The 17,062-nt window shown below is 42.8% G+C and overlaps 2 protein-coding genes across 3 annotated transcripts in view; both read right to left on the bottom strand.

Moving 5' to 3' along the window:
- Nucleotides 1-259: 259 nt before the first annotated feature.
- On the bottom strand, nucleotides 260-9,415 carry brd8b (bromodomain containing 8b). Of its 2 annotated transcripts, XM_058063847.1 has the most exons (19): nucleotides 9,319-9,415; nucleotides 8,654-8,750; nucleotides 8,476-8,545; nucleotides 8,357-8,406; nucleotides 8,120-8,242; nucleotides 7,959-8,039; nucleotides 7,807-7,871; nucleotides 7,419-7,582; nucleotides 7,132-7,323; nucleotides 6,721-6,817; nucleotides 6,254-6,396; nucleotides 5,646-6,084; nucleotides 5,536-5,573; nucleotides 5,244-5,443; nucleotides 5,064-5,156; nucleotides 4,896-4,964; nucleotides 4,248-4,533; nucleotides 2,188-2,232; nucleotides 260-1,174 (listed from the first exon to the last, which is right to left on the bottom strand). In XM_058063847.1, exons 1-19 carry the CDS (start codon nucleotides 9,335-9,337, stop codon nucleotides 1,115-1,117), a joined length of 2,331 nt encoding a protein of 776 aa, XP_057919830.1. In that variant the 5' UTR covers nucleotides 9,338-9,415; the 3' UTR covers nucleotides 260-1,114. The 2 variants fall into 2 exon arrangements, with proteins under 2 accessions (XP_057919830.1, XP_057919831.1); XM_058063848.1 differs by lacking the exon at nucleotides 2,188-2,232 and having other exon boundaries at nucleotides 261-1,174.
- Nucleotides 9,416-10,317: 902 nt separating this feature from the next.
- Nucleotides 10,318-17,062, bottom strand: part of gpc4 (glypican 4) — a 29,298-nt gene continuing 22,553 nt past the window's right edge. Inside the window, exons 3-9 of the mRNA XM_058063478.1 lie at nucleotides 15,202-15,599; nucleotides 14,757-14,922; nucleotides 13,718-13,848; nucleotides 13,486-13,632; nucleotides 13,280-13,404; nucleotides 12,870-13,042; nucleotides 10,318-12,781 (exon numbers count right to left, since the gene is read on the bottom strand). Of these exons, the coding sequence (XP_057919461.1) occupies nucleotides 12,573-12,781; nucleotides 12,870-13,042; nucleotides 13,280-13,404; nucleotides 13,486-13,632; nucleotides 13,718-13,848; nucleotides 14,757-14,922; nucleotides 15,202-15,599 (1,349 nt within the window). The 3' untranslated portion in view covers nucleotides 10,318-12,572. The remainder of the gene's footprint in view (nucleotides 12,782-12,869; nucleotides 13,043-13,279; nucleotides 13,405-13,485; nucleotides 13,633-13,717; nucleotides 13,849-14,756; nucleotides 14,923-15,201; nucleotides 15,600-17,062) is intronic.

The raw sequence follows: 17,062 nt of genomic DNA, 5'->3' as shown, positions 1-17,062 counted from the left end.
TTTAGTGAAAGGGGTAAAGGGTTCCAGAGGGTGGGGGCAGCGATGGAGAAGGCTCTGTCTATGGGGCTGACTATTTATGACTATTCATACATGTAAAAGTAATTCAGATTTTGGGTGTCTGGAATGAAATATTTAGATTTAGACTATTTTTTGTTGGAAGAATTTAAGTAAAAAACAAAAGGTACACCTCAATTTGACCAAATGCAAAAACAAAGTAAAAAATGGTCAAAGATTAGAAGAAATCTTTTATTTAACAAATGTACAACAAAACATACAGTATGATACATAAATGAGCTACGCAAACGCTAAGTCTTGATGGTCCGTCACAAGTACAAAAAGGTGTTTTCTGACTTTCATCTAGAACACATTACACAAGCTGTCTCTGATGCTATCACGCCACACACTCCGGCAACGCCCTACAAGTCGTACGTCGGGATACAGCAATACTACAGTACTTCAGCAACAACTGACTCGGCCACTCGGTCTTCCAAAGCGCTCTATCAAGCACGTGATGATAACTTAACAGGTTGGATTTGCAGATGTTCTGCAGGGCAATGTTCCCATACTGTAAATCCACTTGGAAGTAGTGGTGGTGCATTCAATGACACTGATGAACAAACTTTATGATGGAGTAGTTAAATTAGATACTTATGGATGTAATATCAAACGAGATATTAAAAAACAATACTGGATTTAAAGTCCTAAAATAGAGAACATACAGAACAGGTATGCATTGGATTGGTGGGTTAGTTCAATGTCATTTGGAATTCAAATTCACCCCTTGCATCACAGCAAGTTCATCTTTTCAATCATACCTGTCCACATTTGCATTTGAAAATAAATTATTAAAATAGGGGAGGGCGCCAGGAAAGGAACATACGGGTTATCCCTCAATCCCTCATGTCAATGAATGCACCACCCAATAGATGCCCGAATCCGATCCAAGGTCCTAAGTGAGATGCAGCTCTATCAAAACACATCACACATCCTCACAACGCTCATCTAGAACTAACAACTGCACTAGCACAGATGCTAACACGCTAGGCCCATAGAGTGAACAAACCCTCTCTACATCATTTCCGCCTTCTTGGCCTCCAGGGTTTTGCCTCCAAGTTTATTTCTTCATTTTCAGGTCGGCCTCCATCGCACTACGGCGACCCCTGGTGCCCCCATCCTATGATGGAGAAAGAGGTGAGAGGGAGGAGGAAGAAGCGGGGTAAAACAAAGAAAAGAGCAAGAAAAAGAATTAACATTTAAGTTGGCCGAGGTCAAGGGTTAGCTGGACAGAGTGAAGGGATGCAACGGAGGCCTTTACACACACACACACACACACACACACACACACAGGGTACAGTACACGTCCACCTCAGGCGGCTTCCTCCTCAAATGAAGAACATAAAAGAATGATGATCACATGAAACTTCAACAGAAGAGAAGAAAAGAAATTAGATCATGCAGACGCACACAAAATCAAGACAGCAAAGCATCATGGGTCTTTATCCAGCTGGCTGGGTGATGAAATGTCACTGGAGCAAATTCCAAAGCTGGGAGAAAGAAAGCTTTATTGGTCCGCTACAGGTCCTGATCCCCCCCCCCGTGCGCTTACAAGATGCTGTGATTCCAGCAAAACACGCAACAATATCCCAGTGGAAGACGAGCTGAAATGATGGCTGGTTTTAAACGTGTTGGACCATGTTGCTTTGTATCAGGTTTGCATACTGCACTTCCTGTTATTTACTCAAATGCAGAAATTATTTGAAGTCAGGAATTCGCTTTAATGAGAAGGTCTTTATTTACAGAATTGCTTGTGTAACGGTGTCTGCTGATTGGTGGATGGAGGACTGTTACTTTCCAAAGTCGCTTTTATTCTTAGTTTCAATAAATAAGACATTTGTGTAGGGAGAACTACATTTACTTACTTTCACTTTAGGCCCTATCTCTAATTCTACATGCCAACAATCAGCTGAAGCCGCATGGCCATAAGATCATGCTAATGTGTTGACCTTAACATATGTTAAATGGTCTTTCCTCGGATGATATGATGATGATACGGTTCCAATAATGCCACAAATGTACAACTGAAAAGAGAAGGCGTGTGATGAGTCGGCGTCAATAAGAGAATGTGTGTGCTGAGCGTGGCCAGCGTCTGATGAAATCTGACGGAGAGGAGAGAACCTGCATACTTACAAAGAGAGAGAGAAGAAAAGCAGGAGAGGCCATTGGGACCAAGTCCTGCAGAAGGACAAACATTGGCGTGAGAAGAGAAAGCGAAATCTCTCACACACACACACACACACACAAAAGCGACATTGATTGAAATTAGTGTCCAGACAAGCAATGCAGATATACGATAAATAGCAAGACAAAGACAGGACATCAGCACCTTATACTGTTCATGCATAAGACGACAAGTAAAGCTGAAGTACTGACATGAAACAAAGGCTATCCTATGACTTTCCCTTAGCTAGTAAGTTGGATATGCCAGCTGATAGTAGTAGGCCAGTAGGGAACTCACACACACTGCAAGACATTGAAGTAACCACAAGTAGCCCTTTACGGAAAACTTTGAACCGGCACCCGAGAAGATATCATCGACTCTTTGCCACCGTGACCATCACCAGTGGTCAGACCTTGCCATCGAGCGACAAGCTTAGCGACACACTGTTTCCCGATTCCTCACAGAGCGTGTTCCCACAGCAGCAACCCCCAAACTGACAGTCCCCTGCAGGCTCTACAAGATCAGCCTTGTGCAGCACATGTGGACAATATTTTTCATCTTAATTCGCAAAGCCATTCCATGATTCCACTTTGCCGTACAGAAAAATGTCAAAAAAAGATGGTCTAATGTAGGCAAGTCTACGGTTGTATGAAATATTGAAACTAGAACTTTCTGGCCTGGATGGATAAATACTATTGCCTTCTGTCACCTTCAGATTCACCTGACAAATTCACTCCAAATACTTCCGGACCCCGACATAAAAATGACGCAAGCCCAACATATTGACTGGTGCTTTAGAAGGTAGGACCCGATAGGGACCATGTTCCACCAGCCACACCATAGAACATGCATGAAAAAAGCACCAAAAAGAGGATTCATACGGAGGTTAGTGAGGAGAGGAGCATGCAGGGAATATTGCACAAAAGCCCTTCAGGGTGATTAGAGAGGAGAGCTGTTTTGTTATTTTAGTTCACAGCGAGACCAGACCACAGATCACATCTCATGTGAGGTGTGTGCGCTTACATTTTAATACATTCATATCCATAAACCATACAGTCGTAGTCAGAGAATTAAATACACTCATCATGGGTGTGAAATGTCATTTTAATATTATATTATTTATTTCAACCATTCTTTTTCTGAGGTGGAATCATACAACACAAACCTCGAGTCAAGCCAAGAGTTAGCACCACACGCTTGTTTTTGAATATGATCATGAAAAAGCATTCCACCTTGGAAAAGAACAGTTGTGATGAATCATTAAAAGCCAAAAATGGATGACTTTAGGATGACTTGAGTGTATGTAAACTTCTGACCACACGTTTACTAAAGTGGTCAACTTAACAGCTACACACAAAATCAAACAAAACAAAATCCCACGTATGACTTCGGGAAAATTATATTTTTACTAGTGAATATTATGCATTTGCTGGTAAAGGAGAATACTCGTTGGCAAAACAACAGTGAATAAATGACTGATAGAAATGTAAAGTAGTCAGTGTACAGCTGATATAACTGTAAATTGACCATCAACACACACAAAAGTGCTGTTATACAAGCTGTACACAGACTACTTTACATTGTACGAAGTGTCATTTCTTCAATGGTGTCCCTTGGAAAGATTTGTTTGTACAATGCAAGGCACAGACGAAGTTAAAGGCACATTTTTAACACAACAACAAATATATAATCCGAGGGAGAGTGAGATTTGTTGAGATTTAAGCAGTAATAATCCATATGTTCTTAAGACTAATGCCATTCTGAGCAATCATATTTGCAGTCATATATATATGTATCCACGTTACAAGACCCCGGGCATCCAAACTCATTACATTTATTAGGTTCCAAGAACTTACTGTACATGTAAAATGGTCAGGCTCAATTCAGTCATAGAGGAATAATAGAACCTAGAATTTGTTATCTTGCAGCTTAGGTACTTGTCCCAATCCTGGTACCCCAACATAAACGCACTGTCCCAGTTCAAACAACAGACGTAACATTGTTTCCTCATCAAAGTTGCTCAACACACCTTCTCAGCTGGCTCGCCTGGTTTGCGAGTTCCCTCCCGGCCACGGAGGCTCTTGGCGGAGATGGCACTATCTGAGGTCTGCATAATGAGCTGGGTGGCCAGGAACTGCTGGACATGCTCTAGGACGTCCCGCTGCATCTCCAGCGCCATGTGGTAAACGTCGTGGTCCGAGGAGTTGTACATGACGGCATTCTGAAACATCAGCATGATGTCGCGCTGGAATTCTGCCGTTGTTCGGATCACACCGGCTTCAATGTTCTTCTTTATGGCCGATAGGTCCATTGGTCTGTAACAGGAGCAGAGATTAGCATAGAGCAGGTTAACTATGAAACATGTTTTTACATTTGGCTGTACAGTATTGGAAAATTGAGGACGGTCAAGAAAGCCTGCATCAATCATGAACAAGGTTGGCCTTGGCTGGATGCTTTAAAATCAGGGGTGCCCTGATGTGCGCCCAGGGGGCTTTAACTATCTAAATGTATATTTTTATGATCTAGCAGCTCAGAAAAAAAGATAATTATTTACAGAAACTGCCTGCACCCTTCAGTTTTTTTATGCGGGTCCCTTGGTGAACATTTTTTGGACAGCCCTGCTTTAAGTGACAAAGCTAAATTGTGAGAATGGAGCGTTGGTAGAGTGTAATCTCACCTGTGTACAATGCTGTGGTAACCAGGGGCGATGTCATCTGACACAGGCTGTAAAAAGACGCTGGCATACCTTGAGGAACAAATCGTATTCACATAGTTGAATTCCAGTGGAAACAAAGTGTGAATTAAGCGAGATTATATAAAAGGCACAGTCGCTAGAGAGCGCCACCTGTGGTTCGCCGCCGCTCTCCACACCAGCATTATGGCTTTCTTCCAGATTTTCTGGGCCTGCACGGCATCCTGGTCCTCGCCACATGTAGACCTGAGGATAAAACAAATGTATTAAAGTATGGCTGCCATAATTCATAATTGACCATGAAGACATGAGCACATATGGATGGATACGCACAGCTGGGAAGACGAGGCAGGGCTGCTCGCCAATGAATCGGCCATGTAGCGTTGAGAGGGCGGCCCGTAGCCGTCTTCGCTCTCGCTGGCTGCCCGCTCCACCTCTGACAAATAGGGACCCTCCCCCTCGCCACACTGCTCTTTTAGCTCCATCCCCTCTTCGGGGTCACACTCACTCCCCACCTCTTCCTCCTTAATCTCCTGAGGTCAAGCACATAAAGTACAGATTACAGAAGTACGGTAAATTACATCATTTGGTTTTTCAAGCGTGCAAGAATGTTTATATCTGGTACCTTGGACTCTTTGCCTGAAACAGAACTGTCCTCAGAGTCTGTGGATCAAAAAAGTACAACATTGAAAATCATAATAACAGTTTCAGTGTGCCTGTGTTTTGTATGTGCACCTAGGCAGGGCGGGTTGGCCTCAGGTTGGTTCCAATCCTCGACTTCACTCTTGACGACGGCATCAGCGTCTTCCTTCTCTGCTGTCCCCTCTTCTGTAACCTCATCTCCAGCCGCAACATCGTCCGAGGTGCCACACAACGTTGCTTCTTTTTCCGTCTCGGATTCGTCACAATTTCTCTTGACCTGTTCGTCTGCGTTTGGGGTTTCGGGTTGACTCTGCGTCTCCACGGCGACAGGGGTTGGGACGGAGAGACTCGTCACGTCACAAGGGTCCTGTATGGGGTCAGGGTCTTCGACTGTGGATGTCTGGTCTGATTCTTTTAATTCCTGAGTCTCCCAGGGTCCCGGGAGGGTGTGGCCTTCCGAGACGGCCTCCTCACACAGAGACAGAGCTGCTTCCACTGCTGCTGCATCCAAAGCCTCCACCGAGTCATCAACCTTGGTAGCACAACCGGTACCACTTCTCATTAGACTTTATCTAATTAGCTGGATTCAAGTGTAATTTGGATGATGGGCTTCATTGTGTTTTCTGAAATTACCTTTAAAGCTCTCAGTATGAATCATAATTTAATCATAAAAAGGCATGCATAGCAGATACAGCGCGTACCTTCTCCTCTATGATGGCAATGATGTCTCCCACAGTATCCAGATCTAGTTCATCTCCCATGTAAGACACAGCTACAAGGTCCTCCTCAACTAATCCGGTCTCCTCACCAAGCTCGGCCTTCACTGCAGCTTCGACTTCTCCCTCTGCAAATGCAGTACATGAAGAAGTACAACTTTTGTGTGTTGCAGTCTTGAAACAGCATGCTGTAAATCAAAGACCTGAGCCAAAAAACCCCCACTAACGGACAGTCAACTGTAAATGTGTTGCTTGGCTACATGATGTCATCATCTAATTTGCATAACTGGTGTCGCTTTGTTAAAACAAGAGAATCTCAAGGGGTCTGACAACTCACCAAATACAGCAACAAAGAATTAAAGTGCAATTCTACTGAGTTAGAATGACAAGCTGCATTCAAAGACACTCCCATAATTCCATAATTATAACTTGAGTTACAACAGCACATTTACCTGTGATGACATCATGACCAGATGGTAACGGCGTGGCGACAGCAGTAGCGGTCTGTAGTCCATTACTAAGGCTTCCGGATGAGTCTCCGTCAGCAACCTGTCATGGCAAAACTGTGTTCTTATCCAGGAAAATGAACAGCAGGGATCCAACGACATCTGCTATAAAATGACCAACAAATGACCAGACAGCTTTGGTCTTGCTATTGTGATTATAACTCCTTAGCACCTGTAAACTTACTCACGAAAAAAGTGAAATACCAGAGTAAAATATAATCTCATATACAATATAGCCATGCAGGTAACTATAAAGTACACTGAAATATTGCAGATAAAAATAGATTGCTTCATAAATCAGGTGACTTAATGATATCCTTGAATGAAGAAATAAATACAGGCTATGCTGGGTCTCACAAGGTGGGTGCTGGCCGAGATGTGGTTGCCTTTTTTCAGCAGCTCTGATAGGAGAGGAGAAGGCGGAGGCGTGGCCTTCTGTGACAGTAGCCTCTTCTGTGGAGAATCATCTACTAAAGAGGCCAGCCCTCCATCTTTCAGACCCGGGCCTGGGGCGTCTGCCACTGGGAGAAAAGCCCCTACGCCTTGGACCTTGTGGCAAGGGAAGATAATAAAAAAAAATGACCTGGTTGTGTCACACATAAATAAGTGGCAAAAGAATATATTGTATCCAAGCACACACTTACAGAGTGTGTGCTGGTGTCATCTGAGGCAATAACCGCAGGGTCAATGGGTGGTGTGGGGGCAGAGGACTCAGTCTGGGGGTCCATGCCGGGGGGGCTGGCGCCCAGTGGAGAACGAACAGTGACACTCGGCAAACGCTTGGGGGTGTTTTTAATCGCCTGACGGGCTAAAAGACACGACAGTTTGTGAGCGTTTCATTTGAAACTGTGTGTTGTCATTGATAAATATTTAACATTTTAGTGTGACAAAGGAAGGGGGCAAACACTTTTTCACAGCACTCTAAGCACCTTATTTAATGAATAGTTCATTACAAAACAAGAAACAGCTTCAGTTGCCAAATACAAAAGTCTAGGATAAATATTTTACATTTAATTTTACAATCAAATTCACCTTGATATGCCATTTCTGTTGCCTTCCTCTTCTGGTCTGCTTCCTCCTCATCTTGCTTCTTTTTTCTGTAATTTTAAGATTTTGAAATTAAATACTGTAAGATGTGGAAGTTTCAAAAAGTGAGCGATGATGGTCTGAAAGGGTCATCTTACAGTGTGATCTCTGCCCACAGCTCCTTCAGCTGGGGGTCCATGTGGCCTGTCTGTATTAGATCCACCTCCTTCTTCAACTTCCTGCACAAATAGAAAATGCAGAGTGTTAAAGGTCACATCACAAATTCTTAAAGGGTCTTTCTTTTAAGGGTGCAGCTTACCTGTACTGTTCTTGGGTTTCTCTGAGTAGTTTTTTCAGCTCCTCTATCCTTTCAGTAGTTAGCCTGCGGACAATTACATCCTCGATGGTCTCAACCACCTCGCCCTTCTCACCACGCTTACGTCTGGAACGCAAAAGCAATCCAACACAGATTAAAACTGTTCTAAAGAAAGTAAGACAGAAAGACGGACAGATAGATAGTGCTTTAATTTTGTATATTGTTGGAATGATTACTGACTTAGGGGCTTCTGTGGCTTCTAGCAGCTCAGAATATTGTGAGGCACAGTGCTGAAAAATAAAGACATGAATGATTTATCTCAATCCTGAGAAGACCTCAGTAAACCCATGCATTCTTACTTTCTGGGAGAACCAGTCTGGTGGGCGACCAGACTCAGAAAAAGGCTTGATGGCTCGACTAACAGACACCCTACAATCACAAAGTTCAAAAATGGCACACATTTGAATGACTTAGGATAAAAAAACACACTGGAATTATAATGAGCATTAATAACACATGTGGAAGATTTCTGTTTACCAGTTTTGGTCACCACTCCTCATAACAGAAGAGGCCAGGCACAGTTTTTCCCGGACTGACCATGGTTCAGTTGGCCCCACATTCACAATCTTATGTTCTGGAAAATAGAAGAGACGCAGTGTGCATTGATAACATGAAAAGGTTTGGTAATTACTTATTTATTTATTCAGTCCCAACAAAATTCCACGCTCAAAACAATAAAACCAGAACATATAATGTTTACAAGTACAGCGCACACAAAGACATATATAATATGCACAAAACTGAAAATGTTATCAATTGAGCTTTTCATGATCCCAGACTACGATAGGTAGCTAGCACAACTGATACTAGCTTACATCTAATTTATATTTATATTACATGGAATGGCATGCCAGGTAGTGAAATAACGGTTTATATAAAGGGAGTAAAGGGAGCGATAAGCATGTATATATGGCGAGGTAAACAATAAGAAACAGATTATATTCAATCAGCATTAGCTTAACGCTGTTATTACGGGGGAACACAATCATGAGACACATACAGCAACGCGATGTAGCGTTTCATTAAACAACCACCTTTTCAACGAAACTAAATTAAACAGTAAGGTCTGGAGTGCATTTACTCATGGAATATGCTACAAACTAACAAAAAATGATGCAAGGGAGTAAGAAAACAATACTCACTGCCTATGCCGCTCGCCATTTCTTTTGTGACAACAAGGCCGAGGGCCCAACTTCCGCCGGACACATTTCATGGGTACACAAGTTACGCTGGTGAATGAGCAAACGGAAGTGCAGGAATACCCTATTACGTTTTTAACTCATCACGCAAAAAAAATTGACTGTATTTATTTAAAACGTTGTGGGAGAAAATAAAACTCTAACTTTTTCAGATGAATGTCTTTACCTGACTTAAAAATAATTTAAACAAATAAATACATTTACATTAATAAATCAATGTTTCAGTTTTTGTCAAACTGTTTTAGAAAAGCATTCTTTCCATAAAAATAATGAAAACAAATAACAAACAACTATTTGATTATTTTAAAGTATCATTATGGTCTTATGTGGTATACAACTGCTATAATACAGTAATAGTAATTTGGAGATGTGCGTGTCATGAAAGAGTCGTTCAAAACTACTGAGTTCTTTAGTCATGGGTACTTGTCTCAGTTACCTCTTACCAAAAGTAAAATATGGTGGTGGTAGTGTGATGGTCCGGGGCTGTTTTGCTGCTTCAGGACCTGGAAGACTTGCCGTGATACATGGAACCATGAATTCAAACAATCCTGAAGCAGAATGTTGGACTGTTTATGACTTCAAACTGAAACCAACTTGGGTTCTGCTGGACAATGAACCAAAACACACCAGCAAGTCCACCTCTGAATGGCTGAAGAAAAATAAAATGAAGACTTTAGAGCGACCTAGTCCTGAACAGAATCATATTGAGATGCTTTGCTATGACCTTAAAAAGACAGTTCAGGCAAGAAAACACACAAATTGGCTAAATTACAACAATTCTGCAAAGATGAGTGAGCCAAAATTCTTCCACAGCGCTGCAAGAGACTCATGACAGGTTATTGAAGACGTCAGCAGGTACACCCTGGTCTGGTCTTCCATAGGTTTTCCACGCTTCCCATGATTCCCAGAGAGCACAACACAAATGAAGACATTCACAACCAGTTAAATATTGGCAGTCTTTATTTTAACAAGACTAAGAAATGTTGTTTAATATACATTTTCTCTTACAATTTAACATCTATCTCATCTTGTTTTTCCATAACATTTTGGAGATACTCTGACAAGTAAAAATCTGGTGTACAGTTACGGCCTCTTTTAGAGACATCTAAAGCGGCTGCTCTTTATTTACACTTCTCGCCTTCTTTTCAGTCGTTCACACACTCTCTCCTCAGAGAATGAGTCCATTCTTTTTGATGGAAGGCTTCGAACCGACTGTCCAACCGGACTTGGGGTTCAAACGCTCCAAATTTGCAGCGGGACCGACTCCCGCCTGTCGGAGCATGCTGCTGTGGCCCGCAAGCACAGACGTGCCATTATTTCCCCACAAGGTTTACCATGAAAGCTGTTTGGAGAGGGGAGGGTCCTTGACTAGACACCAGTCTTCCACTCGCCACGGCGGCACACAGAAACATTGTTGGTGATGAAGAAATGCCAAATCAAGCTTCATTATCTGAAATCAAGGCAGTTTGCATAGGGGTTCCTTCAAAGTGACATATTTAACATGATGTTCTCACTGCTTCGTGACTGGACTGCTCACTTATTTGGAAGACATTTTGTTGTGAGCTTACAATCAACCCGTCAAATTCAGAGCCAAACTAAAAAAAAAAAGAAGTGGTTTACAGTATTTTCTGCCAGCCAAAGTGAAAACACGCAAAGAAACTTGAAAAAAAAAATCTTAAAAATGCATATTTAAACCCCGCCCCTGGATATATATATATATAAAAAAAATCAAATACTTTGTGACCTTGAAGTGGCAATGAATACTGTAAGTTATAGATAGTCTTTAGCCGGTTTTAAAGTATGACAACATAGAAAGACATAAGTTACTGTACAATGGCTACAACTTTAGAGATGACATCAACAAAAAATATGTTGTGCTTTTTAGCTGTTAACAAATTTCAGCACAATATAATTCAATAAAATCTACATTCGTTTCATCTTAAGATGTTGCCAATTCTGTACCAAGGTTTAAAAAAAAAAAGGAATCAGGCAAAATACACGGTATTCATTCGGGTAGCGCAAGCATGAGTTGAAATGGTGAGACTGTGCGGATAAATCTAGGTAGATTCATGTCCAATTACATTGAAAAAGGCCATTGAAGAGGTAAAAGGTGTGAATCCAAGGAGCCACCTACAACTAGCATTCCAAACCCAATGTAGTACCTAGTAGTAGTATCTTCATATCAAAAAACAGCTCAAAATCCAACCATGTTTTCAAATGTGATCATAGCACTCTTTTGGTTCTCTTGTCTAGTTAATTGTCAAATTAATTTGTCATCTTTCCAACACGTACGGCTTACATGGTCACATCTTCAGTCCTGAACTGAGCTTACAGTACACACAAAAGGGGGCATTCGGGACTTGTAAGTTTTGCCTTCTTCTTCAGGGGTAACACCAGGGGGAGTCCTTCTCCTTCTCCTTCTCAGGCCCCATCCCCGCTCACCTGGGGAGCGGAAGTCCCACATATCGACATCTCCATCACACACTTCCAGCTCCGTATCACTTGATTGCACTGACAATGACAGAACGCATGAGGTATGAGCGTATGAACTGTTGAACTGCCCAAGGAGAAAAGTCCAAGCTCACAGCCGATTAGACTGTGCGGGTTTGATCTTCTAAACTAAGTAAGATGTGGCTGAATCTCCATGATGAGAAGATGCCCTGTCTTTCCAAAGAAAATGGAGTACCGTTTCAAAGCAGTGACGACACTCCATTTTCCAAATTTCGTACTGGCGGATGTCGGTTCGTGCAGAGATTCACAGCTTGCTAAATGACTGTTTTGATTGAACACACATAACTGCTCAAATACGTGTCTTTGTGAGGACATAAAGATGAGGAAGATATGTCCTGTCATAGGTGTTATGTGTTGAAGAAAGCACACTTGAGTATTCAATTACCAAAAGAAGACAATTACATTTTTTTTTTCTTTTTGCTGCAGCCAGAAGCATAGAGTCGCTCCAACTGAGCGAGTAAAAGTTGCCTTTCTTGGGAAAAAACTCAAGATTTTTGGACACTGTTGACCGTAAAACATGCAAATGATTAAAAGTGAAGTTATTGTATTATTAAGAGTCGTCCTCAACCCCCCCCATCCCCAATGGCAGACTGTCTGAGGTCCTGAAGGCAGTCTTTATAAAGTCTTTCTGACAGTTTCACTCCATCGTTCCAAGTCATTCTCTTCTTCTCGCCGCACAAATCCTTTTATCTCAAGTGGGCAAAAAGCAGGGCCAGCCCGCAGAGCGCCAGCGCCATGCTTCCCTGCAAGGCCACACCAGCCGATTCAGCGTGAACCAGATTGACTCTGGGATCCACCGGGTTGGTTGGAGTCGAGAAGTAGATGTCCCGATCCGTGTCGCAGGATGGAGAATCGCAGCCACTGCCGCTCTCCTCTCCTCCGCTGGCTTCCTCGTCTGAATACGCAAAAAAAAAAACAAAACAAATGAGGTACTTTCTAGTAGAAGTTTTTGACATGAAGAAATGAAAGGCAAGCATCCTCACCGTTCTCGACGGAGATGTCGTTGCCGCTGCAAGCAGCTTTGATCCAACTTGTCATTTCCTTCAAAACCGCAATCTGACTCCGTATGACAATATCTGGCTTTGTAATGTCCACGTCCACATCGGGGTTGGACACCTGATTGGCCAGCCCATTTCCAATCACCACCGACTCGTACCTGTGTGAAGAAATCACCGAAATCAGCTGGTTTACTATCTAATACAGTCACGGGGGCTGGAGCCTATCCCAGCTGTCTTCACGTGAGAGGCGGTGTACACCCTGGACTGGTGGCCAGCCAATCCCAGGCCACATATAGACAAACAACCATTCACACTCACATTCATACCTATGGACAATTTGGAGTGGCTAATTAACGTAACAAAAATGTATGAAATGTGGATATGAAATCATTTACCTGCTTTTTGCTGTCCCATTCCAGCAATCGTCGCCAGGTGCAATCCTCTCCCCCGTGCACACAGTGTCTGGCAACGTGGACCAGAACTTTTTGGCATGTTTCAGCTTCTTCTTGACATCACTCATCTGTTGGAAGAAATACACAACTAAAGGTTCAGCGTCCACTAAAAGACACTTACTGGTCTACTGGGTTGTCTCAGCACTTACCAGTCTATCTAAGCTAGTTCCGGCAGCGGTGGTGGGTCTTGCATCAGGACCGTAGGGGCGGAAGCGGCCGGTAAAGCTAGTTTCCTTGGGAGAACGCTTGGAGCGGAATGCCATGCTTGGTTTAGGTTGACCACAGCCATGGAAAACCTGCAAGCATGTGTCAACAAGTAAGCTAATCTGTACTTGCGTACTTTCAAATCTGTATTATTGAAGAGACGGAACGGATACGGACCTTCTGAGAAACCTGCATGCTGTTCTCTTGCATTGTCATGATGGCATCAGAAAGCTTCACGTCAATGGGATCCACTACGGACTCGAAATTGAAGGGACCATCGAGCCTGTCAGCCAGGCTCAGCATGGCATCTGAGAATAAAGAAATAATAATTAGTGAAAATAAGTCATGTCTTGTTGTTACAACTAGCATCCAGTAGGTGGAAGCAAAGTATAAACTTCTGACATCTCCACTTTTCACAACACCAAGAGCATCTAGTCCAGTTTGTCAGCAGTCATTTAGGACAAAGTGATAAATAACATTTGACCACATAGAATTACATCACTATAATGTTCATTGTATAGTTTTGGTGCACATATTGTAATATTGGATATTGTATAATTGTTTAAATGTACTGCTGGCTACATTAGGAGTCACTAAGATTTTTTTCTTGTGAGAGCTACTTTTAAAAAAATATTATGATAATTATTTCAACTCATTCCAATAAAATTGCAACTTTTTTCCATTAAAGTATTTTACTTTATTCTCATGTTATTACAATATATATTATAACCCACATTATTATTAACTTTTTAGAGCTACTTTTACAAAAAATATTATGATAATTATTTCAACTCCAAGATTTTAGTTCATTTCCATAAAATTGCAACTTTTTTTTCATTAAAGTCTGATGTTTTTGACTTTATTCTCATGTTATTATATATATATATATTAATATTATTATATTAATATATATTTTAACCCACATTCTTATTACCTTTTTATGCAATGTAATTTCCCCAAAATTAAAACTTTTAAAACCATTCCAGTTCTGCTGTTTTTTTTATTATTATTATTTTCCAACAATTTACAACTTTCTTGTCGTAATTTTGACTTTATTCTCTATTCCCTTATTTAGACTGGGAAAAATGTTCACTTGTTCCTGCAATGTTCAATTGCAAATGCAATTATCACCATTTAAAAAAACACTAAGTTCCATCGTAACTTGTGAAAAAAAATGTCTTCCCTCCTGGGGGGGCTGGTTGTCATCGTCGCTTACCAAGAAAGTTGTTCCATTCTGTGTCCAAGTCAGCCTGGTTGGCCAAACAGCCCCGCAGGACATTGAGGCAGTAATTCTGGCAGGGTTTCAAGGCCACTTGGCCCGAGCAGTAGGGACAGTACAACATCTTCATGGCCGCTCGCACACAGCCGGGAGACGCACTGACCTGCAGGGCGGTTAGAAGACAAACATTCAGTCAGTAACAGACTTTGACTGCGGCCATTTAGTTCACAGGCCATTATTTAGCAAAACAGTCTAATCTAATCATCAATTAATCACTCAGTACAGTGGAAAAACATGTCATAGCAGAGGAAACTAAGTGGTTTATGTTTTCAGAGTTGAAGGGAGTCGCAGCCAAGGAAGAAAACACAAGACCGCATTCTTGGTCAAACGTTTATCACCAACTTGTGGATGAAAAAGGTCAAAAGTACGTCTTCTTACTTACCGTTGAGACTTTATTCACCACCTCCGGCAAAAGATTTAGGCCGCGCACGAAGGTGCGAGCGGCAACAAACGCGCGTGTCAACTGGATGCGGATCTTGCGAGGCAGGTCGCCGAAGGGCTGCAGCTGCTCCGTGTGACGGCTGACGCACTCCATGTAGGCGTCGCTGAATTCATACTGCACGTTGACCAGACGGAACATCCTCTCCAGGAGGTCGGCCCAAAAGTCGGACAGCATGGACTCCAGGTTGACGGCCGAGCTGCCAGATGAGTAGTACCGCGTCAGGCCCTGGAAGAAGTTCTTGAACAGGTCGGCGTTCTGCACGTACATCATGCCGTACGTTCGTACGAACATGCTGTGCAGTGAGAGCTCGGCGTTTTTCAGAAGCTCTCGGAAAAACTCTGTGGGGGAAAAAGAAAAAAGATTTGCGTTATAAATATGTTGTAAATAATGTTATAAATATTGCTCAGAAATAGGAGTGGCCACAACGACTGACTAATTGTTTACATCACATGGGTCAAACTCCGGCCTGCTGGTTGCACACATTATTTTGTTCATTCATTCATTTTCTACTGCTTTTCCTCACGAGGGTCACGGGGGTGCTGGAGCCTATCCCAGCTGTCTTCGGCCGAGAGACTGGTAGCCAGCCAATCACAGGGCACATATAGACAAACAACCATTCACACTCACATTCATACCTATGGACAATTTGGAGTCGCTAATTAACCTAGCATGTTTTTGAGATGACCGAGGGTGGAATTGAACCCTTGTCCCCTAGCTGTGAGGTCTGCGCGCTAACCACTCAACCGCCGAGTCTGTGGTTAGGTGAATAGGTTTTTCTCGAGGGGTCGTGGAGTCTGTGCGCTGCTACAAGATCTGGACATTATTTTAAGAAGGTAAAAAGACCTGCAAGACAATCACGTCACTTAAATGTTCTTCTTGTGTTCTGTGTACAGTGTGAAAGACTTTATTTTAGGTCAAAGTTCCCACTTCCACTAAAACTCAACTTATATCATAGACTAGGAACAGAACTTTGAGGACCACCTGTACCGCCATAGCACTTTTTTGTTGTGATAATATTGACATACGGAGTCAATATCTACAATGATACAACCTGGGCGGTTATGTAACCGGGGGTTAAAAATGAGGAGATGATCCGGATCGCCCCTGCCTTCCACGGTGCAGAAGGGGCACCGGTCCTCGTCTCTGCAGACCATTCAGCGGAGATGTCCCCCAACACCAAGCCCTTTCTAACTGACCATCATCAATGGCATTTTTCTGTTGTCACATTCCATTTGCCTTCCTTTCTTCTGGCTTCTCTTGGACTGTCCTTCAGAGGCATTTTCAATAGGATTACTGAATAATGAGAACCCTCACCCCTCCCATATATGGACCTGGACGCCTCCACCCATCCCTACACTGCTTTCACTTCATCAGTTCCTTCAGAGAGCTCTCTTCAGTGGACAGGGAACAATGACCTACTTCATCCTGAGGAATGTCCATCACTCCCCTCCCTGTCCCACCTTCCAATAATCCAGCCCCCCCCCTCACCCCCAACTCTCTTAATCTGAACAAAATGAGAATTCCACAGAGTCACAGAAAAATGCTTCACCTTCAGTCGTGCATGCAAGCGAGCGGACGCCCGGCCCCCTTTTACTTGCCCCCCCCCCGGCTGCCCTGCACACAAAACTTGTGTCCCACTGCAGTTTCTCCGGGTGCCCTCTGCCTGCCTTTGAAATGTAAAGTTCCCATACTCTCCCAGAAGGAGACACTAAACGTTCCCCGCCACCAGCATGCACGCGCACACGCGCACACAAACAACCCCTCGTAATGCTGTCACTTCCACTCCACACTGACACACTAA

The sequence above is a fragment of the Doryrhamphus excisus genome, chromosome 23 (assembly GCF_030265055.1).
Source record: "Doryrhamphus excisus isolate RoL2022-K1 chromosome 23, RoL_Dexc_1.0, whole genome shotgun sequence".
In the NCBI taxonomy this organism is placed as follows: Eukaryota; Metazoa; Chordata; class Actinopteri; order Syngnathiformes; family Syngnathidae; genus Doryrhamphus; species Doryrhamphus excisus.
Note: the sequence above shows the minus strand (reverse complement) of the source record. Positions and strands in the feature narration are given on the sequence as shown.

Coding starts and splice junctions, on each gene's coding strand:
- brd8b (XM_058063847.1), bottom strand. Junction 2,233..4,247: donor CAGGCGAGCCAGCTGAGAAG/GTGTGTTGAGCA, acceptor GTCCTTCTGCAG/GACTTGGTCCCAATGGCCTC. Junction 1,175..2,187: donor CTTTTCTTCTCTCTCTCTTT/GTAAGTATGCAG, acceptor TCTCCATCATAG/GATGGGGGCACCAGGGGTCG.